The sequence below is a fragment of the Callospermophilus lateralis genome, chromosome 3 (assembly GCF_048772815.1).
Source record: "Callospermophilus lateralis isolate mCalLat2 chromosome 3, mCalLat2.hap1, whole genome shotgun sequence".
Lineage (NCBI taxonomy): Eukaryota > Metazoa > Chordata > Mammalia > Rodentia > Sciuridae > Callospermophilus > Callospermophilus lateralis.
In genome coordinates, this window is record NC_135307.1 from 27630453 (window position 1) to 27656244 (window position 25792).

Consider the following 25792-nt stretch of genomic DNA (forward strand, 5'->3'; position numbering starts at 1 on the left):
ACCACACATCCTTATGCAGCTGACCTCATGTGAATTGGGGCTGGGATGCACATGGGCCCCCAGGTGGTACTGGGGGGAGATCATGGTAATGCCCATGGCTGGCATTCATGAGCACTTACACAGGCCAAGTTCTCTGCTATGTGCTTCAGGTATCTCATTTCATTCTCACTACAAATCCTGAAAAGTGAGTGCTGTTATTATCCCCACTTTGGAGATGGGGAAACTGAGGCCTAGGGCAGTTCAATCAGATTTGCAAGCCCAGAGCCCATGCTGATTCCCACGGTAGCACAGAACAGGACTGTACCATTCTTGGACACACACAGTTATTTACAAGACTCATTAAGGTCCTAGAAGGATGTGTGATAAATTTATGATACTCCTCACTAGGGAGGCTGAGAAAATAATGCACAAGATAATGCAGAGAAGTGGAGCACACACACAAAAAATCAAATGGTAATTTTGTTATTAAAACATGAAACATAACAACATATTACCAATTTGGGGGTGCACTCTATTTAAAAAAACAACAACACAAATCCCTAGAGGAAAACAAAATAAGTCATAACCTTCTCTTCCAAAGGAGGGAAAATATGTCTCCTTATAAATGCACTGCTGTTTCACATCCAGTTCTGCCAAGGACAGGCAGCTCGGGGCTGAGCTGCGCCCTCTGGCTGAGCAGAACAGGCAGGTGCCTGTAAGGAGCCATCTTTGATGAGCAGCAGATAACTATGGCTTGGGTGCACCCGTAGCTCCTCCCAGCTCTCCTGTGCCAGCTTGGGGCACAGAGACTGGCTGGGCAGGGGGCAGCCCATCCACATTGCCCACCTCCAGACGCGACAGGGTGCCAGGGTGCTCAGTGCATGCCCACCCAGGCGGCAGCCGAGACCAGGGCTTGATGGAATGCCACACTGCTGGTCGGCTAATAAATAGAAGTAATTTGATTAGCTTTCTCTAACTGGTGATAAGATCCTGACAAACCCTTTTTAATGCGTTTCTGGAGCAGGATGAAATTGTTTCATTCTGAGAGAGGAGGGCCCCCAGGGAGTCGCCTTGAAGCTCCTTTAGTGAGAGGTAAAAATATGCCAATCATTAATGAGGGGAGAATTAGGGAGACTTTAATGCAATCAGAAAGAGGAGCCCTGAGGCAGCTCGGGAATAAAACCAGCCCTTCAATCAGAGAGAGGCGACTGCAGGGAAGAGGGAGGACACAACACCAGCTTGCACAGACAGCAGAAGCTGAGTGCCCCCCACCCCCAACCTGGCAAAACAGCCTTAGCCTTGTGGCTTGTGTCCCCACAAGACCCTACACCACGTAAGGACCTTCTGCTGAGGCCACAACTGGAGGAGCAGGGATGGGGGTCCAAAGAAGTCAGTGTTCACTGAGGGTGTCCTCTCATCACAGTCCCCCTTGGAACGATGACCAGGATCTCATAAGTTCCTAGGAAAGTCAGTGACTGACAGAGGCCTCTGCCTAGGACAGCTGTGGAGTTTTGAGAAGTCCTTGACTAGAGCAAAGAGCAAGCTCATTTCCACTCTAGAGCACCCCGCATGGTAGAGCTTCAGCCAGGCCACCGAGTACCTGACCCCCTCATTGACCTCTCTCTAGAAAGTTCTGTGGAGTCTGGCCACCGCACCACAGGTGAGAGGAGGTTATAGGAGCAGGTAGGCTGTCTTATTCTGGAAATCCCTTGGTCAGGCGGCAGGGGCCAGAAAGAGTAGGAACACCTGCCACTTTGAGCCCTTCTTACCTTCAGACTTTCCACAAAACCTCACATGGGCACTGAGCCAAGCAGGGAGTTGGAGGAGGCAGACTCCTCCACCCAGCTAGAAGCCACCTCTGCCTTCCTCTCTCCACTTCATTCGCTCCACAATGGCTACTGGCCTCCTTGCTCTGTCCTGAACACACCAGGCCCATTCCTTCCTCAGGGCCTGGCCTTGGTACTTGCTATGTGTTCCCTCTGCTGGAAATGCTCAGAGTTTTGCAGGACTCTCCCTCACCTCCTTCAGGGCAGTGAGGAATGGTGAGGGCCCCTGGTTCCCCCTGTCCTACTTCCCGCAGCACATACCTGTTTAATCCACCAAATGTGTGGACTTCTGTGCACTTTCTGTCTGCCGTCCCATGTCCCCCCCCATGAATGTAAGGTACATCTGGGCAGGGACCTTGGCCTGCCTTGTTCACTACTGTACCCCTGCTGGACTGAGGGAGGGGGTGGAGTGGGTGCCACTCTGGGGTGGAAGCACCTGCACCCAGAGCCACGCTGGGCCAAGGTTTGGCCTTGAACCTTTAGGCCAGCCCCTCCCCATTCCTGGGCCTTGGTTTCCTGGCCAACACATGAGAGGGGAGCCGGTGAGGACCTTCAAGGACCCCAGTGCTGCCATGCTCGATTCCTGGAGTCAGTGGTGCACAGCTGGACCACCCAAGCAACAGCTCTCTGTCCGTGAAAAGGCAGTAAGTTTCCACAAATCGGGTGAGAAAGGGTGTTTCTGACCTGTTGTCCACACACCAGGAGGCAGCTACAGGACGACATGGTGGGGTTACAACACAGACTCCAAGGCCAGACTGCCTGGGTTTGCATCTCGGTTCACATCTCTGTGCCTCATTTTCCTCTTTGGTAAAATAGGTCAAATAATAACCCCTATCCCATGGGGTGGTTGTAAAGATTAGATAAGATTATACTACTTGTGTCAGCAAGTGCTTGGCACCTGACATTTAACATGCATTTAATAAATGCTGGTGATTACTCTTATTAATTGATGACACCTGAGATCAGAGATAGCCTAATCAGGACAGGAAACAGGTAATGGTCCAGCCTTGGAATCAGCCTCACAAATGCAAAACAGAAAGGAGGAGAGTGACACTGTCAGAGAATAGCCAGCTGAGAACCCACTCACCAGTAGCATTTATTAAACACCCAATGTGTACAAGGCATAAGGGAGGATACAAGCAGCAGCGGGGACTTTAATCAGTTTGTTTAATCTTCTCTGCCTAACTCAACATGTCATGAAGGTAGAGACCATGTCTGTCTGTCTTCTTTGCTACTGTAGCTGAAGTACCCAGTGTTCAGCACACAGTAGGTCCTTCATAAATGTTAGTTGAAGGAATGAGATGCATGCAAAGTGTAATGGCTCAGGAACTGGTTTCAGGGGTGTGCTGCCTGCCATCCCCCAACCAGGCACAGTGCTGGATGCTCAGAGACTGAGGGATGGCAGAGGTGTGCCCAAGAGCAGAGTGCTGAGGGAGCGGGGCAGACAAGGGGCAATACAGGCAGAAAGGAGACAGAGAGCCTGGTGAGGGGGGATTCAGGAAGAGTGAAGGAGAACATTCCAGTTGACTCACTGCAGAGCGAGTTGCCAAACAAGAAGGCCAGGACCCACAGGTGGGAGGTAAACCCATAGGGAGCCCAGGTGCCACCCCATGAGCAAGGAGTAAACCTCTCACAGGCACCACCAAGGCCAAATCAGCCCAGAAGGCCCCTGTTGAGGTGTGTCCCCAAGGCCGGAGGACAGGCTGGTAGATTTCTGTACGAACTCCCTGCCTCCATCTGCAGGGCCCCTGCTGCAGACCAGCTGGAACCCAAGGGATGGTCAAATCCCTACTCCCCCAGCTTCTGCCAGTCCTAGATGATGGCACCCAAGTATTTCTGGTTCTCCCCAATCTGCCCCTTTTGGAAAGGAGAAAGGACCCAAAGATGATAGTTTGCACCCACAAGGCCACGGGGCCTACAGCCCTAGGCTCCTGAAGTTGGGAATACTCTCTGCTCCAGAAGGGGGGAGTGATGTGTGGCCAGCCACCCCTCCCCCAGTCAAACCCTGTGGAAGGGCCAGCCAGCAGGGGCTGCCTGGCTGCAAATGACTCCCTTTGTCATTCTGTTTTGTTATGATTAAAAATGCATGTTGCAAGCGAGGCCCTGGAGTGGAACCCGGTTGAAAATTGAATCATTAATATTCCCCCTCCAGCTGAGGCCTGGCGCTTCCCAGGCAGCTGTGAGCAGGAGGCTTGCAACAGTTTTGGAGTCAGAGCAGGATGGGCAAGACTGGGGGTGCACAGCCCCCCACCTCAGCTCACACCCCTCCTTTGAGATGGGAACAGGTGTCAGGCAAAGTCTCAGCCTCAAGTTTTTCTCTCTGGTTCTCAGGCTCCGTCCAAGGAGCTGGAGAGCAATTCAAGCTGTCAAGGCTGGACCTGATCAGGACACGCCCTCTGGTGTCCTCAGTCCCCACTCAACCTGCACCCCAGCCCCTCCTGCCTTTGCTATTCACTGTGTTTCCTTCGGAGATACATTGTTTTCATTTTTTAAAAAATTGTACTTATTAATAGCTAACATTTAAACAGCACTTTTAAATCGGAGGCTGCTTGAGCCTTGTGAGCTTATTTACTTCTCAAAGTAACTCCAGGGGGTAACTTTTCTTAGGCCCCTATTTTACAGATGGAGAAACTGAGGCATAGAGAGGTTCATGGCCACTTTGCCAATTCACATAGCTAGTAAGTGGCTCCAGTGTTGGTTCCTTTCACCTCTAGGCATCAAATGTGCTTAGCTGCTAGCTACATGAGGCTCTTGGGATGAGGTTCGTCCAAATCTAGAAGTAATCTGAGTGTACAATCCACACCAGATCCAAAAGACTTAGTTCAGGGAAAAGCATGTAGAATGTATTTTAATAATTTTTTTATATTGACTAGATGTGAAATAATCATCATTTAATATACTTGGCTAAATAGAAAATATTATTAAGGTTAATTTCACCTGTTTCTTTTGACTTTTTAAACAATGTGGCTAATAGGAAATTGGGAAGCAGACACTTAACCCCATGTGGCTGTTCTGTTTTCCTGGTCAGCGCTGATCTTGCCCATGCAGAACCAGACTTGGTTCTCTCATTGTCCCTCAGCTACAGCTTAAATGTCACCACTTGTTTTAGTCAGGTTTTTGTCACTGTGACCAAAAGACCTGAGAAGAACAATTAGAAGAGGAGAAGTTTATCTGGGGGCTCATGATTTCAGAGGTCTCAGTCATTGATAGCCACCCCATACCTCTGGGTCCAAGATAGGGCAGAACATCATGGCAGAAGGGTGTGGTAGAGGAAAGCTGCTCAAGACAGCCACAGGAAGCCAGCCAGAGAGAGAGAGAGAGGGAGGGAGGAGAGAGAGCGCTCTCCATAGCCAGGGACAAAATATACACCCCAAGGCACACCCCAGTGACCAGCTCTTCCAGTCACACCCTACCTGCCCAGTTACCTCCCAATTAATCCATACCAGTGGGTCAATGCATTGAGTAAGTTAAGGCTCTCATAATCCAATCCTTTCACCGCCACACGTGAGGTTCGGAGGACACCACAGACCTAACCCTAACACCTCCTCAGAGGGGCCTTCCCTACCCCACAGAGCAGCCCCTACCACACTGCTATTTCTTTGTGTGGTTTTCTATTTATTCCCCCCACTAGGCACGGCACAGAGCTTCATGGATGTTTTCTGAAAAGCAGCTATAAAGTGATCTATGAATGGTGGCTGGGGTTGGAGAGGAGCTGACTTTGGCTTTCCTGACCTCACACTAGGGTGAGAGCCAAACAGCAAAGCCACAGCGCCCTGAGGAAATGACCGTTGAGAGGGTGCGGCACCCAGCCTCCCACACTGTCCTACAGGTCAGACCAAGTCCAGGGCCAGGAGACTCCTGGCCAGCAAAACCAGGGATATGCCTTTTTCTCCTGCACAGGAGCAGGGACCAGGCCCCAGTTGCAGGTCGTCTCCACCCAAGCCAGAGAGAAAGATGCAGGGCTGAGGTAGACCAGGGCTGAGGTAGACCAGGGCTGAGCCTCAGCCGCCAGGTCACGGCTGCTGGGGTGATTGGAGATGCCCGAGGTGCTGGACTGAAGGAGGGCCTGCTGCACACAGTGCCATCTCCCAGTGTCATCCTCCAGCCAGCTCCCCATGCCACACCATAGTTGAGGGGAAGTGGGAAGCTCTGACACCCACCCTGCTCCCCTCCCCCAGTATCTTTGGTGGGGCGCGTACTGGGCATAGAGCCCAGGCCCTCTGCATGTGAGGCGAGTGCCCTAGCACTTTGCCACACCTGGCCTCCACTTGCACAGTGAAGCACAGAGGCTAACACGGTGGTGGCTGTGCTACGTGTCACCTATATTAACTCTTGTGAGGAACGTGCTGTCGTCATACCCATGTGACAGATAAGGAAACTGAGACGCTAAGTGGCGATTCACAGATGGAGCTAGGGTTGGACTCAGGACTTCAGCCGTCTGGAGTGCTGGATGGCCACCACCACACCCGGAGGCCAGGGCAACATTCAGAACCAGGGGAGGCTTTAGCAAGGGCTGCTGGAATCCATTTCCAGTGTCCTCTGGCAAGTACCCCATGATGAGGACTTGGATGGCAGCTTGGGGAGGGGGCACTGGAGGGCTCGCTTTTCCTCTGGTCACCGTTCTGGCCCAGGCCTCCCCCAACCCCGAGGTTCCAGTGTGAGCAAGGAACCGGCGTACACCCTCATGCCCCGTCTTCGGGGCAAGGTGAGTCAGTCCCAGGCTCTCTAGCAGGGGCTGCTGTTGCTCCCGATTTGGGGGTACAACAGATGAAGATGGCCCTCAGATGCAACTCCAGCCTGCCCGAGGCCCAGCCTGGCCTCCCTTCCCAGGCTCTCCTATGATCCTGAGCATGGCCTTCTTCTGTGGCTGTCCTGGGACTCGCCCTGTGCCTTTGCCATGCTTTCTCCCCCAGGGACACTCTATCCCTATGGCTGGCTGGAGTCTCCCGAGAGCATAGGGCCACTGCAATCCCCCAGACGACCAGGGTTCCTCTCTGTCCTGCTCTCTGTGGGACAAGTGACTCCAGGCAAATATACCAGAACAGAGCAAGGGGCAGTCCAGGCCAGAGCCACCACGTCCCCTTTTTAAGGACACTCAGAGCCACTTTGGAGTTGCTGCTTTGGGTCACAGGGGTCCTTGGGTTGTCACTCACATCATTCTGCTGACAACAGTTATAACTCCAGGCAGCTCTATGGGGTGGTCCTATTGACACCCTCACTGTGGGAGTGGGATGAAGAAGGTCTGAGAGTTCATGACACTCCAGCCCTTGCGAAGCCACAGGCCTGGCTTCAGGACCCCGCCACACAAACCTGACCCTCAGACTCCAGGAGGCAGCCCTGCAGCCTCAGAAGGAAGCTGTGCCTGGTCCTGGAGCCAGGGTCTCACCTGGAACCCGGGGCCCTTCAGGCACAGGGAAAGTCTGGACGGCCCGCCCCCCTGTGGCGGCTGCAGTGAGGCCCTGTCACTTGCCGGCCTGCTGTGGGGAGTGGGCCCAGAGCAGAGAAGGGGAGTGGGCAGTGCCTCCTACATTTGCTCTCCTGTCCCCCACCCTTGGCCCCACCCTCAGCCACACTGGTCCCTTCCCCCTTCCCCTCCTTCCCTCCCCCACCCGCACCTCCCCAAGGACAAGCAAAGTTATTACAATAATGAATTAGCCAGCCCGCTTACCGCCGCCACTGGCGAAGACAATTATCCCCCCCTGCACATCCCTAGCCGCTGCTCCGCTCCCTCATAAAGACAGGCTTTTGGGGCCGCTTTGTGCTTTGATTGGAAATGAAGAGATTGCTAATTAGGGAACACCTGCTGGGACCCGGGCTGGCAGGAACAACGGCAGGACGGACTGAGCGGCCATTGCAGGCGGGTTGCGTGTGCATGTGCGGGTGTGTGAGTGTGCGCCGGCCTGTGTGTGCTCACAAGGGTGGTGGGGGGAGGCGAGGGGAAGAAACCAAGCCAGCGCCAGCATCTCGGTGATTTAATCCGACTTGCGGCCACCCCACCTCGAAGCTGTAAACAAAACCCAGACATTTTATGGAGCTTTTCACCTTTTAAAGGATGCTAATTTGTTTATGGGTGGCTATAATTCTACTCGTGTTTGCACAGGTCAGTGCCTGGCTGTGGTGTGTGCCGTGCACAGCTGTTTCCAGCTGTGTAAAGCCTCCTAGCTCCCTGCAGAGGGACAGGGATGGGGCATCGGCACCCAGAGGTGACCTCTGGTACCGTCTGCCTGGTGGCAGTGACCAGTGACGGAGATATGAAGTCAAAGGGCAATTAAACCTGAGATTGACTTGATTATTTATTCTTGGTCTGGGAGTCACCTATGTCTCACTGTTTCCTGGGCCCTGGGAAGACAAGTGGCCCCCTTTCCAGAATGAAAATTCAATTTGATACTGGAGTGGCCACAGAGGTACCCGACTGCTTTTTCCTAAATGCCATCAAATGTTGGCTGATGAGCCACAGGCCTCATCTCACCTACCCACAGCTCCTACAGAGAGCACAGTCCAGGCCCCCCCCCAACCCCGCACAACTGGACTTCAGTCCTTGCTCCTTGTCTGACTGGACTCCTCTTCACAGCAACTCATGTGTGCACCAAGGAACACACAGCACGCACGCACGCACGCACGCACACACCACACTCAATCTTTTGGGCATTCTTTGGAATATTTGTAACACAGCCTGGCTCAACAGATTTCAGTCCTGGAGACAGACAGTCACAGCCATGTGTGACTGTGATGCAGTGTGACTGTGGAAGGGCACAGAACACATTAGTGGACCAGAGTAGGAGAGAGGACTCATGCAAGATGGGGTAATGGAGGGCTTCTTTCAGAAGTGGGGAGCTGGGCTGAGTCATAAAGGGGTCCATAGGCCACGATACTGGGTTGTGACCCAGCCTGCCCTCATTCGAACAAGTGGAGTTTCAGCATATCTAGCCTGGAGCCCTGGAGACTGGGGAGCCCCTTGGGGGCACTTATGGCCTGCAGGCACGAGGGCACACATGCACATGGGCAAGCTGCCTGCTGTGTAGGCGCTGGGTTGGGGGATTTGGGAGGAATGGGACAGAGGTGGTGGTCCTGGAAGCTGACTTGGGGACTTAAGTGTTCTGTGTAGTGCCCAGTCCTGAGCCAACTCTAGCTGTTTCCTGACTCTCCTCTACCTATACTTGAGGTATCTAGAACATATGAGTGAATTCCTCTGTCCACATGTGGAACATATATGCCCCATGCCCCATCAACCCTGCAGCTCACTCCAGCAGGGAAGGACCCTCTCAGAGTACCTGCCTTGGCATGAGCACAGCACTGAGGGTGTTCCGACCACCAGCCTCAGTTTTTCCACCTATAAAATGGGAGGCACTCCTTGGCAACCCCGACATTCCCTAATTTCACAGAGCATTCCACAGTGTTGGAGGACTCCATGCAAGAGAGTGGCCCAAAGCTTAGATGTTCGAGTATGACTTGGTCAAATTCCAGAACTGACATTCAGCAGCCATATGTCCTTAGGCTAGTCAAGGAACTCCTGTGGGGCCCATCTTTGTTATTTGAAAAATGGGAGGGGGGATTCTAGCACCTACTTCCTTGAGTTACTGAGCATAAGAAGGGACAATAGGAGCAGCACACCAAGCACAGAGTTGGGTTCATAGTGTGAGTCAACAGTGGACTGCCTCTATCATCACCATCATCATCATCACTATCAATACCACCACCACCATCACCACCACCACCACCATCATCACTACCATCATCTTACCACCATCATATTATCATCATCATCACATCACCATCATCAAAACCATCAACACCATCATCGCCACCATCACCACCATCACCACCATGACCATCATCACCACCACCTTTATCATCACCACCATCATCATTATCACCACCACCTTCATCATCATGAGCTAGAGTCAGGTTAGAACTCACTCCCACAGTTAGCGTTAATAATCTTCCGGTTCAACTTAACAAGTACCTCTGTTTTTGGAGACATCCATTCAATTTTTCCCTTTGACTCGTGTGAGCATAGACACCTTTTGAAAAGTCTCCAGATCTGTCAGAGAGAAATGGAAAAGCTGGCAAAGCCCCAGAAAGTAAAGGCTAAGAGTTCACCTCACCCCACTTGGGGTCCAGTCCCCAGGGGGGGCATGTGAGCAGCTACAGAGGCCAGAGACACTGGGCCTCTCAACTGAGAAGACTTTGCCAACACTGGCACAGTCTGGGCAATGTGAGATGCTTGCTGGTGGTGAAGGACAGTGGGCCCTCTGCCTGGCAGCCAGGAGGGCTTGAGAGAGACAAAAACACAGGCCCCTAAGGGGCTGATGGCACAGCTGCTAGGTCACCCACCCAGACAGCTGCTGAAAGCTGGGGCTGGGCTCCTGCAGGCAGGGCTGTTGCTGAGCCCAGGCGTGGCCGCTCCAGCAGATGGTGGCCTGTGCACCCTGAAGCCCTCCCTGTGCCCAGGGACATGAACATGCCAGGCACTGGAAAGAACAGCTGGCAGGAAGGGTGGCTTCTGCCTGCTTTGTGTATCGCCCAACCAGAGAAGAAAGCTGCGTAGCCTTCGAAAGTGTGATTAGATCCTGAGGGTAGAAGAGGAATGGGGACACGTGCAGCACCAATGTCCTCCAAGCTGGTCCCTACCCTCTCTCCACGTCTAAGTCAAATCCAGAGTTGGCAAGGTTTTTGATTAGACTACCATTGTCACCACCAGAACTCCCCATTCCAATGCTTTTATGTCTACAGAACACATGGTATTCACTGTCCGTGAACTTGAACCACACTGACACAAGAAGAGCAGAGCTTTGAGGCCACTCAGAGTTGGACTCATCTCTTTTAATCCTCAGAACAACCCCCACGAGATTGGATTTTATTATCCCCTTACACAGATGAGAAAACCAAAATGCACAGAGGCAGATTCACTTATGGGGATCATCAGACTAATACACAGCAGAAATGGAACTCAAACTCAGATTTAGCCAAGACCAAAGTCTGTGGACATGTGGTCATCACTGCATCTTGAATCTGCACTTTAATTTTGGCAGTGCCAGTACAGAGCACAGGTGGAGGGTGGGAACATTCTTGTGAGTGGCATTCCGACTGGGTGTGCAGGTAGATGAGAGAGAAGAGCGGGTTGAATGGGGCAGAGGAGTCCATGTAGGGAGAAACTTCAAGTCCCTGGGAACTGGGATGAGCCAGACGATCTGAAGTCACCAAGCTAGTAAATCCACATGGACCCAATCCCAATCCCCACTGCATTCCCAGAATTTGGTGTCCAAGTCCTAGTGGCTTACTGGTTAGACAACATAGCTATAGAGACAACCAGGTTTGAGTTTGAACTCATCTTAACCATTTCCTGTCTGCAGTCCCCTCAGGTGGACTGACTGAGGGTCTCTATTTCCTTGACTATATGCCAACTTAAAGGAAGTGCCATGATGAGGTGCCCTCTGCCCACCACTCCAAACATGGTTCCTTGGCAACTCAAGGGCCCCTTCCCCATGTACTTGCCTTCCATACACATCACTATCCCTTCTCTTGAGGCCGCCGGACTGGCTGCAACCAATTAGAGCAAGCAGGGGGACCCCACCCTCTGCCCACCCCTACAACAACCAATTCTATATTCCAAACTCCAAAAGAAGAGAACTGATCTTCCTGTATTTTTCCGTGCACACTCAGACTCATGGGCATTTGCAATGGCACTGCTGGGTGACATAATGCCACGTGCCCTGGCCAGGCCTTTTGCTGAAAGCAAATCAAAGACCTAAAGCCCTGCCAGTGAGGAGGCCGTGGTCAAGCCTGGGCTCCATCCAAAGGTGTGGGACGGCTGTCCTCCTCTGTGGAAGAAGAGGCCCTCTTGCTCCAGCTCCCTACAGAGCAGAGGCACAAGGTGGAGAGCGAGTCTCTTTCTCTGCCTTTGGGGAGCCTATGCTGGGAGAGAGAAAAAAGGGTGCAACTCACACTCTGAGCATGAGTGTCTGTCTTGGTAGCCTGGAATCTTCACACCCAGAGTCCTGGTCCTATATGTTGGCTCTACCCTGGGCTCAACCTGGGGAGGGGGAGAAGCTCAGAGTCAAATTCTAGAGGGGCCCATGTGGACTGGGAGTGAATGAGGCCACTCTAGGACTCCCCCTCCCATCCTCTTCCTGCAGCAGTTGCCATTGGTACTTTGCTCAGATCCTTTACCCCATGATGCTCCCCTCCCCAACTGCTAATAGCTGCACCTTATCCTGAGAGTTGTCCTTGACCCCTTTGGTCCAGAGGGCCTGGGAGGTTGCTTCCTTATCCATCGACTGTCAGTCAATGAATGGCTGATTGATTTGGGGTAGCACTGGCCAATCCCCTTCCTGAAGGTGGCCGAGGCTGGCTTGGCATCGTCCCTGCCCAGGTTCCTCTGGAGAGTGCTCCCTCATCTCAGCCCTGCTTTGAGGAACCTGACCTAAGGGCACTCATGTTCCCTATCTCCAGGAGCCTTCCCCAAACAACAGTGTGACAGTGCAGCCAGGGAAATGCTCGAACCCACTTGGCAGAGACACTTACAACCCCATCAGTGGAAAATCACCAGACATGCATCTGGAGGAGCTTCCAGCTCCTGAACCCACGGAGGACCCAGAGTCAGGAGAATACCTCCAGCAGGTCCCTCCAGTCTGAAAAACCAGAGCCTGGGCCACAGCCACCGCGAGCAAGCCAGCACCTCCTGCAGCTCGCCTACCACCCCGCCACCCTGCAGCTGGGCACCTGGCAGCCCCACTGGCAACACACAGTCACGCCATGTCCCAACTCCCCCCCCCCGCCCCGGAGAACTTCAGTAACCTCTCTACTAAGAGACACCAAGGGCTAGGGACTCTAAGAACATCAGACAAAGCAGGGGGAAGGGCTGGCAAAGAAAGGGGACACTGGAGACAAAGGCTGTCTGCTGAATGGCCTCACCACTGTCACTGCTCCAGCTAAGGGTCCACTGTGACACCTCAGCCTGGTGAGAAGGGGCACCTCTAAACACTGGAGATCACGTCAGTGACTTATGAACGTCCACGGGCATCCCAGCCACCTGCACCCACTGCACAGGAGGCAGGCTGACGGCTGCCAGGCCTCTGGGAAGCCAGAAGACCCGCAGAAATCTGGTGAACCTGTGTCTGCAGAAGGTCACAGACAGACAGGATAAATACTTTGTCCCAAACAGTGAGCACATGTTGGACTCGATCCAAGGTGGGGAGATAGTCTGACTCTCCTTGGGAATGTGATTAGCATCCCAAGAGCCAAGGGGGGGGGGGAGCAGATCAAGGTCACGGGAGAGTGGGCAAGGAGTCAGGTGGGGGCTGTGGTCTTGGCAAAAGACCCCGCCTCCCTCCATCCATAATGAAGCCCAGCAGTGGGATATGGTGGACACAGCCCACTAGGCCACACACATATCCCCAGAAGTTAGGATGACATTGGTGGCAGGAAAGGTGATGGACCACGGGTTTTGAGTTTCCAGAAATGTGGAGTGGGGTGGGGAGAAGCAAACCATGGACATAAAGGGAATGGAAACACTGTTGACAGAGGAGGGTATGAAGTCCCCAGAGGGCAGGAAGGTGGGGCACAACGAGCAGGAGATGGCCAAAACCAGCTTCCTGGAAGCGCACCCGCCACAAGGTGCTTTTCAAGTCCACCTGTCCAACCCACAGATGGGGCCTATGTCCCAGCAACATGTCCCCCGCTCCTCTGCAGAGACTTTGAAAAACTGATTTATGGAAAAGCAGGACTGCAAGAGCAGCCACAGAGAGCTCTGACTGACAAGGGGCCTTCTCAACCAAAGCACCCATGTGGCAATATTTACAAGGATGCGGGGCTTGGGGAACAAAAGCTAGAGTCTTAGGATCCCTTTCATGTGGGTCTGTCAAGGGGGACACTCAACACATTTCAAAGGAAACCAAAAGAGGGAAACTGAAAATATTGGAATGAGTCCAATCTAGATGTAAATGACACAAAAGGGAATTTTTCTGTTTTGCTGGTTGTCCTTTTACAGCCCCAGAGTATGTTATAGAAAGTGGCATCAGATGGCATGACTTACCTCCTGGGTGACCTTAAGCAAGATCCTCAACCTCAGTGTCTCAGTTTCCCCTTCCATAAAATGGGAATCACCATGGCACCTACATCTTAATCATTACAGTGATAAGTTGTATGAACTTCAGAAAGTTTCTAGCACATAACAGATCCTCAAAAAATGCCTCTTTCCTTCTCCCACAATCTCAAGAGCCACTGCAGAGGTGGGACATGTGAAAAAGTCAAAAAACCAGGCAAGCCCTGAACAACGACACAAGGGAACAGAGGACAGCTGTCTGAGGAAATGTCAGGATTAGGTCCCAGGTGGTAGTGGAGTTAAGGTGAGGAGAGGTTATTGTCAGGGAAGAAAAGTGGAAACCGTCACACTATGAAGCAAAAGAAAAGATACCTAAGAATACTTTTAAAGCTTTAAATTCATAATGTGGTTCTTCCCCAATGTGAAAAGTGCTGGTTAAAGAAAAGATGAAGTTTTAGGGGAGAGAGAACAAAGTATGTCCCCAGGCTCAGTATGGAAATGACAGAGACTCAAGACCACCTGCACCGTGAAAGTCCAATTGTAAGAACCATTCTTCTGGGAAATTTGGTGGAGGACTAGGGAAAGCCTGAGATCAAGGGTCCCACATATAAAGGAATCACTTTGTAAGTTCTATAAAATGGCAAAGATGGGGGAGGGAGGGGGCACAGAGACCAAGAGGAGTAGACTTAGGGACTTAGGGGTGAATATTTTAGAAATAAGTGAAGACACAGTAAAAAGAATTGTCCCAGTGTTAATGATAAAATCAAGGCCACTTAGTAAAAAAACAAGATAAAAATTTTTACAAGGGAGCACATAGGGACACAGAAAATGGAAAAGGGATACTTTGTGCTCTGAGGACTCTTTATTTAGAAAGTCTCCAAATGTAATATTTTTAAGTTAATAGAGTATGATAGAGAGGGGGAAACCAGAAATAGACAAGAGCATGGCCATGCAGAAAAGCAGGGAGGGAGGAGATGTTTTTCAGGGGGCGTTTTTTAGACAGCTCATTTACATATTATTACTAAGAGAATTTCCAGGTCACACCAGAAAGGTAAGAACCTCCCCCCTGACCAAGGAGGAGACCAAAGACACAACTACTCAGGCCGGTGGCATGTCTAGGAAAAGTCACATTGATACTGGGTTGGGAGTTGGCATCTGCTTGTGTCATTTTTTCATCAGTACCTTTAAAGTATTTTGGGTACCCATCTTGACCAGGCACTGTGCTGGGAGATGGGGCTCCCAGTGTCTGCCCACAGAACTCTTAGTTCTGGAGGGGAAGCAGATGATCACTGCCCTGCAGGGGTACTGACACACAAAACTGGACAGGGAAGTCCTTGGAGATCACCCATCTGACCCCCATCCCTCTTACAGACAAGAAGCAGAGGCAGAGAGACACAAAATGGACTGCACTTGGCCATCAGGCAGTGGCTTCTGGAAGGTAACATACTTGATTGCTCAATATGCTGATATAAAATCAGTTTTATTTCCGTAAACAGTTTGGAGGCCTCCACAACAGTGTCCAGCCACATCGGTATGGTGTCAGATTTCAAGGTAATATTTCTGATATTTTTAGCAAATAGATTCCATGGGTGTAGTGAGAATGCGTCCACTTGCCCTCTCACTGCCCTCACCCCCCACCTTAAATGATTAGGCAAGCTTAGCCCAAAAATAAGTGGAGGGAGAAAGCCAGGGAGGAGCCTGCAGAAGCCAGACCAAACCTGAGCTGGCAGATGGGGTGGAGAATACTCTCGTAGGCGCCGGACCTCTCCCTCTGAAGTGGGCCTTTCTCATTCTCAGGAACATCTTAGGTTTGCTCCCTACACAACACACAGCCTCCTTTGCATGTTTTAAACCTTGATGTGAATGGTATCCTCCTGTCTCTAAAAATCTTCTAAATATCTATTCCTTAAGGATGCCACTGATTGTCCAACAGATCCACAGAGACTATTCATTAGCTTCACAGACGGCTCTGCTTTGAAACTTCTATCACTAAGGACAGAGAGCTGGGTGAAGATCCTGCATATGAGAGATGCCACCTGTGTGTGCGTGTTGCCCAAGAGCAAAGCGTGAGCCCACAGGACTAACATGCATCTCCCGATCCTTCCCCCTGGGCTGCACGTGGCGCCTCATCCCCATTGGCTTCCCAAGGAGCCACAGCAGATGGCCATCTGAAGGCGGAATTAGCTCAAGAGTCATTACATGAGGGTGTTCTCAATTGACTGCCCCAGAGTAAATAGTAATTACACGTTCCTTCTAGATTACTCTCTGCCCGAGACGGGAAAGAAGAGAGTCACGGATGGCTGACCGCAATACCCTGAACGGGCACAGTGCGCACACACGCTCAGGCTGGTCACAAGTCTGGATTCCGAATTCTCCCCTAAGAGCATGACAGCACCTCTACAAGTCCCTTGAAATACCCAAATTGGCTTCTCAGAGGCATCAGGAATGGCCCTTACCTACTCCCTCTCTTCTTTTCTTGCTGAGGACTCCCCAAAGGTGCACCATTGGACCTGTGGGAAACACGCCGCCTCTCTAGCTACTCCACACAGGAAACAGGAATCGGCCTGAGGCAGAAACAGCACTGCTGAGACTTGGAACACTGCAGGACATACAAGACAGCTCGTTGAAGTCACTTCCCACCATCACATCTGCACATGGGCAGCGATATGTGCTAGGCTATAGACAGCAGATTTCCACGTGAGGCAGGAGGCTTGGCCAGATCACCCCAAAACAAAACCCAGACAGGTAACAGGAGGATGCTCATGTTGCCACCTCCAGAAGGTCACTGGATGTGGGTGGCAGCCACCCTCAGCGGGGTATGGTGGACAACCAGGTGTCTCTAAACCACCTCCAGAGCAGCATCCTTTGCTATCTTTGCAAGCTGTCTAGGGGACTTCAGGAGAAATGTGGGGACTTTGAAAGTTTTTTTCCCTGTTGACCTGTTTGGCACAGAGTCCTGGAAAAGGATCACAAAATGGCCAAAATGTCATTCTCTTTCCCACAACAATGGCTCTGAGAAGTTATTATCTAGTAAGCACTGTCCAGGGGATGGTTCACGGGTCCGCTTTAATCCCTGCAACTCCATGAAAGAGGTGTTCTTATCACCCCAATTTGTACAAGAGGACACTGAGGGTGAAATGGAGAGGTGGGAAATCTGGCCAGGGTTGCAGCTGGCACCAGGTGGATCAGGGACCAGTAGGTTGGCTCTAGAGTATGTTTTCTACTCCTACAACCTAACAGCATTCCCCAGGCAGGGAAATAATTTCATCTAAAACTGGTAATACTTCCATCTTTAAAGGAACTTTTATTCTATGATTTTTATTTTAACTTCATACCAACCTTATGAGAGACTCAAAGCAGAGATTAATCCCTTTGGGCAGGTAAAGAAAGTAAGCTACAGTGAAATCAAGGACTCACAGAGGTCCCCCATTTGGCAACTCCCCTCCCAAATTCCAAATGCCTCCTTTCTTTGGATGCTGCAAAACACTGTCAGCAGAGCTGGAGGACTGGGTGCCCTGGGCTTCTCCAAATGTGTGAAGCCTATGCAACTTCCAGAGGGGTGGAGGTGCAGAGGGAGGGGTAACAAGACCACAAAGATCCAAAACAAGGGTCTCTGCAAATTAAAAACAAAATTTAAAAATCAGAGATGGCTGCGTGTGGTGACATATGCCTATAATCCCAGCAATTCAGGAGGCTGAGGCAGAAGGATTGCAAATTCAAGGCCAGCCTCAGCAACTTAGCTAGACCCTGTCTCAAAATAAAAAAAAAATAAAAAGGGCTACAGATGTGGCTCAGGGGTTAAGCACCCTTCGATTCAATCCCCAGTGCCAAAATATATATGCAGAAGATCTATGGACCCATGTTTTTGAGCGATTAGCCCCGATCAGCTTTCCACTAACCCTCCAGTTGTGCTTAGGGAAGAGAAAGGTGAGTGCAGAAAACAGATCAAGGAAAATGGTGGTAGAGCCACAAAACCCAGGAGAAGCCACTTCTGGGCCTATGGCCTTGGGTGACAGGGACAAAGGCTGGCTGACCTGTTGTCATCAGTTATGGTAGGAGCACAATGTTCTGGGTTCATCAGAACAAATAGTTCTAAACATGTAAACTTTTAGAGCCAGAGGCCCCCAATAACCTGCAATCTCTCATTTAACTATTGAGGGAACTGAGCTCTTGAGGAGCATGAGTACCTTCATGACCGCTGAACCTGGAGTTGGAACTGGGCTGGACACCTGGGACCTGCCTCCTTCAGTGGCACATCAGGCTGCCTCTGACCACCAGAGCTTGCGACTGAAGCAGCCCTCAACCTGGGTCTCTTTCCACTTGACTTCATTGTTCAGCTTTTTTTTTTTTTTAATATTTATTTAGTTGTAGATGAACACACATGTGGTGCTGAGGATCGAACCCAGTGTCTCACACATGCGAGGTAAGAGCTTTACCACTGAGCTACAGCCCCAGCCCCTTGTTCAGCTCTTAATTCCCAAATAATTATAGATTCCCAAGGAGTTGCAAAGAGAAGGAAGAAGGGGCCCTGTGCTCCTTCACCTGCCTATCCCATGGACTTGGGCGCTCACAAGACCCACAGTTGCTCGGTAACCTCAGATACACTCAGAATTGCAGGTCCCCTCCTGAGGACTGACTTAGGAGCAAGTTATCCTGACATTTCTTCCTCCTATCTTATCCTGCCCCCTCACTGATAGAAACTCTAAAACACAGACACACAGACATACACACACACACACACACACACATACACACACACAGACATACACACACACATACACAGCCTAATCAGCAATAATTTCTCTCCTGAATATTGCTAGAAAGATCACTAAGCCAAGCTAATCAATTGTCTCAGCCAGCCACCAGGCCCCAGGAGAGCCTAGACTTTTCATTGCCTTCACTTAACCCTCAACAGCCTGAGTTTTTGCACTCCATCTTCCACAGGAGAGCAGAAAAAGAAATACTGTTCTGGGAGGAATCCGGTACCTAAAATGATGTTCCTAACTCAACACCTTTCAAAGGCCTTGTCCATGCTAATGGAAGCAGACACTTTGGAAAGCTTCAGAGGAAGGTCTCCCTCTTATGTGTACCCTCGGGACTGGAGGGTTAAAGTAGGAGGAGGAGCACTGGGCCCCACAGAGTCTGAACAGCCAGAGGAAGCAGGTAGGCTCAGAGAGCCAAGGCCAAATGAGATGAGGGAAGAGAGTGTGGCAAAGGAGGGAAATAGTCACAGGAGAGAGCGGTTCAGCAATTAAATCTGACATCGACTTAGACAAAGCTTCTTTACTGAACAGGATAAAATTCCTGGGAAGTTTCATGCACACGTGAATAGAAGACACACACGCGCGTGCGCGCGCGCACACACACACACACACACACACACACCTCTCTCCCTCGCGCCCCCCCCCACTCCACCCCACCCCTCTATGAACAGAGGAACATGGAAGCAGGAGGGTCAGGGAATAAAAGGGACTTGGGCAAGGACCATGAGTCCAAGGACATGGGCATTCATGGCTTCAAATCATTCCTGCATGATTAAGAGGACAAAGGGAATGAAGTGCCCCCTGGGGAGGAGAGATTCTGCACTTTGCACGCATTTGTTGAACATATATTATGTGCCAGGCAGTGCACTAGGCACTGGGGACTTCAAAGGTGAAGACTAAGGAGGCCAAAAGGGAGACAGTGACAATCCAAGTGTTTAGAATAGTACCTGCCAGCTGCTTGGAGGGGGAGCAGAAAGGAGGCAGTGAGAAGACGGAACACTTTCTAAGTTGGAGTGGCACTGTGATTCGGGTTCCAGACCCCTGCTTCGATCAGGAACCAAATGGCTACCCAAGGAGGAAGAAAAGGAGAAGGGACTTTTGCCTGGCAGCACAGTGAGTCCCCATGCAGAGGTATGGGAGTGTTGAGGACATCGGGACTGAGGGCATCTCAGGAGAGGCCATTTCTTGCAGGTGATATGTACTTGGTCAAGTGGTCACATTAGGAGGAAAGCTGACAGAGCAGCCACCTGCCACCTTGTAGATGCATGTGCCATCTTTCTAGCCAGGCCGGGCCTGGTCTGCCCATGGGAATGTGCACACTGCCCTCTGATACTGTGGGGTAGAGAGGTGTGCAGGGAGCCAGTTGGGCTTTGAGATCTTCACAGGACTAAAGCTAAATGGGACCTAAGAACCAAACTGTTCCTTGGGATGAGAGCCAAGGCCAAAAGATGGACGAAACTGTTTCCATAGAATGGAGAGTCAGGCCTTCTCCAATGGGGGGATGCTGCCTGGGCCCAGCTCCTCCTTTGCCCTCCCTTGGGGTTTGAAAAGCCCCAAGATCTTCCCAACACACCCCGAGCTCTGGCACCCTAGTGGTTAGCAGTGAACCTCCCTAGTGGTTGGAGGGTGAAGCAGGGTTTTGCTGACTCAGCGCCCAGCTTAACCACCCCTAGGGGTAGGCGTGGGAGGCTGTCTAGTGGGGCAATCCTCTGTGTGCAGAAGGGAATATTGTGCCAAGCAAATAAAAGTGCCAACACTTATTGGGCACAGGGCTATGCACTTTGGGGCATCTTGCTTTCCAGTAGCCCACAAGGCAGGTTCTGTTGTTATCTCCATTTAGCAGAGGGGAAAAGGGAGACCTTGAGCGGTTTGGTAGCTCTGGTACCTCAGCTGAGAAAGGGTGGATGTGACCCTTGGCTGTCCGACTCAGCCTGTGCTCTGAACCTCAGCTCCATACCGTCCACAGGAGTCACATGTGAGGGCAGGGGGCATGACTGATCACCACGGAGCTGTGCTAAAAGGGGAGACTGAGGCACGGCCCTGCTCCTGTGGGGGTCCTGGTGGCAGGTGAAGGCCATGTGGAGGAGGTCAGCTGGGGCTGTGAAGACTCTGAGAGGGAGACGACTTCACAGAAAAGCTGAAGTAGCTGTGTTGAAATGCTACCGGGACATGAAAAGGCAAACACAAGACTCACGGGCCACCACGTTTGAAGCACTAAGAGAAAGAACAGCTCCCAGGGATAGGGAAACAAAAAAGCCAAAGGATCCTAGAAAGAAAGAAAATCTGCTGCCTGGTGCCTCTGCTGACCTCATGGAGCCAGAAAAAAGCCCAAGTGAAAGGAACAGACACTGCTCACTTGGTTGGTGGTAGAGAAAAGCACCAGTGCCCATGGAGCCCGCTGAATCGCCCTGCATCGGGGACTCCTGCCCTCCCTATCCAAACTGAAGAAGGAAATCTCATTCCGGGGGGAGCCAGGCAGGGCCTGTTTAACAGCCATATGGCCCTGACCTTCCCCTTTCCTCTAGTATACTCAAGAGAATGAGGGGAGAGGGAGGCCAGAAGGCTTGCCTGGGCTTAGACTCCTGACCTCAGCTTGGCCTTGACATTGCTCCACCTTGCCAAGTTGGCCCTCAGTTCTCTACCTGGGCACAGAGAGCCAGATGGGCTTTGAGATCCTCACGGGACTGAAGCTGAGTGGGAAGACATGTGAGTTACTTTCCAAAGGGAAGAACACTCAGCACGTCAGAGGTAGGACCAAAGTAGGGAGGCTCCATTCCTCTAGCCTCACCGGGCAGCAGGGGGATCTCCAGGGGCTGGCGGTTGAGCCATACCGCTGTCTCCACATCTCACCTCCATGCTGGAGGAGGAAGATTGGCTTGAGGAGGTAACAGCGCCCAGCCCCTCCAGGCCCTGGGTGAGCAGAGGACCCAGTCTGCTATGGGTGGCCTTGTGAACTGATCCCCTCACCCCCAGCTCCGCCCTACCTTCTACTTTGCAGAGCCCAGAAGTTGTACAGCAGCCTGGAAACGCTGATGGCTTAACTGGTTTAATTTTTTTCCCCAGCAGCCCTGAGGGGTTTTAACTCTTTCCTCCTGCAGAAACCCAGCTTTTGGAGTTGAATGTTTAAACTCTCACTGGGAGACTCATAAATATTCGGAGTCACTCTCTCCCTCTCTGTTTGATTAGGAAATGAGCCTTTAACTCAATGTAATCCCCAAGCCATTAACAAAAAAGCCCTCAACAGTTCCACTATTAGAATTTCACTCTTAACCCGCTGAGGATTGAATTAGATTAACATAACTACCCACAATCTGAGTTTATTTTCTGTGCCAGATAGAAATGTGTTTTCAGGAAAGGCGAGAAGGGGGAGGGAAGGGAGGAGGGAGAGAAAAGTGGGGAGGATAATGAAATGTAAAAATAGAGATAAGAAAAAGATGGACAGATATACGGTAGTGCAGTGATAGGAAGAGGTGCACCTTGGTCTATGGTCTAAAAATCCTGCCAGCTGCCATTTTTTATTTATGGGATATTTGGAGAGACCTCAGCTATGTAAAATCGTTTGAATTAGGGAAGCACTTTCCAGGTATTTGCAATTCCTTCCTCCTGGAGATTGATGGTCCTACACCTGAGCTAGCTGTGTTCCAAAGCACCTGCTCATTGCCCGCTCCCCCCCCCCCCCAATTTGGGAGGAGGTCAGAATTGGATGCCTGTGCTCCAGGACAGGAGGCCGCATCAAACGATAGGGTGTGCTCACAGGCAACTACTCTCTTCCAGCCACAGAGATAAACAAGGAAGGAATGGGTTAGATTAGGCAGACATGAAGTCACAGACTGCCCCGTGACCAATTGTATTTAAGAAATCAGTTTGCAAAAAAATGAGTTTGATGGGAGCTCAGACCACATAAAATTAATCGTTATTGAAGCAGAAAGTAAGTAATCAGAGGCTGCCTTATGCAAATACACCCAAGTTCCCCCCAACTGCATCTCTATAACTAAGCCACATCCAGAACCTGAGGAGGAAAGCCAGGGCCCCCAGCACTCTACCAAACAAGCCCTCAGCCCCCCAAAAGCATCCACTAATCACCCGGGGGAGGGGCGCTTCTCACCTAAGTGTTCCAACAAATATTCTTCTCTGCACAGTGTTAATGCTAACGAGAGCACAGGATTCGTTCAGGAATGCAGGACTCTCCCCCACTGCATTCAACCAGGCACTGGGGCCAGCCAGGCCCTAGGGTGCAAGCTGAGGAGGAGAAGGAAGGACCTGCTCTTGTGCCAAAAGGTTCAAAAAGTTCCACACTTTCTCTGAGCCTCTGAGACTTTAAAGACCTGGAAGTTCAGCTTTGCACACAGTGGCCCACTCTGATTTGAGTGAAGTGTCTTGATCACTTGATTCACATGAACTTTAATTAACAATCATCCACCAGCTCCCACTCCTGCATTGTTGTGGGAAATCCTTAGCAGGATGCGTCTATCAAAACAGTCCTTGCAACAGGAGAATTAATAATCCTACATGTATAATTCACTTAGCTCTCTTTTTTTCTTCTGGATTTCATGGACTTTAGTTTCCAAAATAGGTCTTAAATAGTGACATTTACCACCCCTACACACACACACACACACACACACACACACACACACAACACTCACACACACACACCAAACTCATTCTGGATTTCTCCACTGATGAACGTGTCCTTACTACCTGGACACATAAAGTTCATCTTCTAATTTCTCATTGCTTCCTGACCTGCTTTCCACTCTCCAAAATAATAAACAAAGGGATTAAATACATTAATAACTCTAAATAAAATGCAGGTGAAAAATAAAGAACCAAAAAAAAGGAAAGTTTAAGGTTTCATAACCATCAAAATAAAAACGAGATCAAATTGCCTCTCTGGATGTGTGCGCAGGCTTGTGTTAACTTTCATTAACTCTTTTGCTAAAAAAAACTATTTTGTTTGTAATCCAAAACAATTTAGACTTACTTGCTTTGTTTAATGCTTTCAATTTGTTGGAAAGATCATTTCTTTGTTAGGATATTGTTTATGGGAACAAATCAAGAAGTCGTCTTCTGCAAGATAACATCTGGTAACCATTGTACAAGTGAATAGAAACCATGGCAAAAAGAATGAGATACACTTCTAAAGTTGTGCGAAGTATATGTTAAATATCATCACATAATCCTTCTCCCCAAATTTAGGACTACTGTTGTGTAATTGCTCTATAGCAAATCTCCCCATATCTCCCCAATGCAGCATTGGGGTTAATGCTATCTATTATCCAGAAAACTAACATCCCACCACTGGACGCTCATGACAGGTAGGCCCTGTGCATGCTGGACAGTGGCTAAACTGGGGCGGGGGCATCTCCAGAGCCACCTGATGTGCACACACTGTTGGATTGTCTGAAACAAGCCCGTCTTTGACAAGAATCATAATATTAAGTTTCTCCTTTGGTGAAACATGTAGAGTGATACCCTCTGCAACTCTCCACACCTGGCTCCTTCCTTTCTGACACTCTTCCTCCCCCACCCAAGTTCCCCTTTCAGGATTAAGAAAACGCCTCCGAAGCCTGCAAGGCAAGACAGCTCCTCAGCTCTCATCTCAGACTTCTCAAAGCAAACTTGCTCCATGAAGGGAAAAGAAGTCACTTCCCTTTGAGGCGCAATAGAAAAGCTAATCATTGGGGCTGTCTCAACTCTCGCTGTACGTGGAAGCTGCAGGGTGAGCCCAAATCTGTGGGACCCTTCCATCAGCACCTGTCCCTGGGAAGTGGGTCTTCCCCCTCTGTCACCTTCCCCAGCTCACCAAATGCTGGAGCTGCCAGCAAATCAAAGTTTTCACACTGGGAGACATAACCGCCCTGCTGAGCCGCGTGTAAACTTTGCCTTGCCCTTTTGATTTACTTACTTTTCCTCTGCAAAAACAAATAAAAACAAACAAACGGGACCTACTGATTCTGAATGAATTGGTGTAACCCACGGAGCCATCCCAAGACCCTCTGACCTTCTCATGACAAGCTGTGGGAGGCGACGTTTTCCTGGGCCATGCGGGGATGCTTTCGTGTGCAGAAAACCAGGATGAAAAAGCAGGCGTGGGAGATATTTTTATCCATTAGAGAGAGAGGGGGGAGAGAGAGAGAGAGAGAGAGAGAGAGAGAGAGAGAGAGAAGGGGGGTGTGTAGGGAGAAGGACAGGGAGGTCCAGGGCAGTCTGGGCAGGACCAGAGGGAGAAGTTCGGTGACTTACATTCTAGCACTGGCGTGGGGAACAGGGCTGCCGTGGAACGGTCACTCTCAGGTGTTTCCAGTGGCTGATGACTCGTTGTTCGGCTCCTCCGGCACCAGCTGACAGTCCCCTGTCTGTGTCTCTTTGTGACTAAGGACACAGTACTCCCAACCTATAAATAGATCTCAACTCCGTGATTGATATAACAGGCAGCTGACAAAAAAAAAAAAAAAATCCCACAACCATAACCAGGTCTCAAACAAAACAGCCAAACGCTCTGAACTTCCAAACCTACTGAGCCCCATGCAGATGCCTCGGAATCCGGTGGGCACAGGAAAGCAGGGAGGACATATATCATCAAGTGGGGAGGAACAGAGAAGGGCAAGTATGGTGGGGGAGATGATGACCTCTCTAGGTGCAGCCTTCACTTGGGGTCACTGGGAGTTGGTGAGTGACAGCCATCAGAGACCCAGGGGAGGAGCCAGGGCAGGAGGTCCTGACCCCCGGAAGGAGAGGTCTCCCTGGATCCTGAGCCCCTGGCCCAGTCAAGGCCGGAGTCTAAGTTCTGACTCTGAAGCATTCTGACTCTGAAGTCAGTCAGATCAAGTGCTTTCCACGAAAGTTTCCACTCCTCCTGCCAGATCAGGAGGGGGAGGGAGCAGAGCTCTCCCAGCTGGGGCAGGGGGGGTGTGTGGAAGGGCTTCTTGGGGGACAGGCAGAAGGCTCCTGCAGGGTGAGAAGGATGTGCAGGTGAGGGCACGCAGAGGCTGGAGTCCTCTCCTGGTGGGACAGGGTCTTTGAAAAGTCCAGATGGCATTCCTAGTAGAACTATCTGCCGTTGAAAGGCCTTGGGGGTGTTAGGGGCTCTGCTTTTTCCAGAAAGATCTCCTAAGAGACCAAACTCTTTGAAAAGGTTTCTTCTTTTGGAAAATAGCCCCCATGCTTTGAGATACTAA

At 50.8% G+C, this 25792-nt stretch overlaps 1 protein-coding gene across 1 annotated transcript in view; it reads right to left on the reverse strand.

Annotated features, from left to right (window-relative positions):
* Esrrb (estrogen related receptor beta) overlaps positions 1-24926 on the reverse strand; it is a 158699-nt gene extending 133773 nt beyond the window's left edge. The window contains exon 1 of the mRNA XM_077109015.1: positions 24858-24926. Coding sequence (XP_076965130.1) covers positions 24858-24859 — 2 coding nt within the window. The 5' untranslated portion in view covers positions 24860-24926. The remainder of the gene's footprint in view (positions 1-24857) is intronic.
* Positions 24927-25792: the final 866 nt, after the last annotated feature.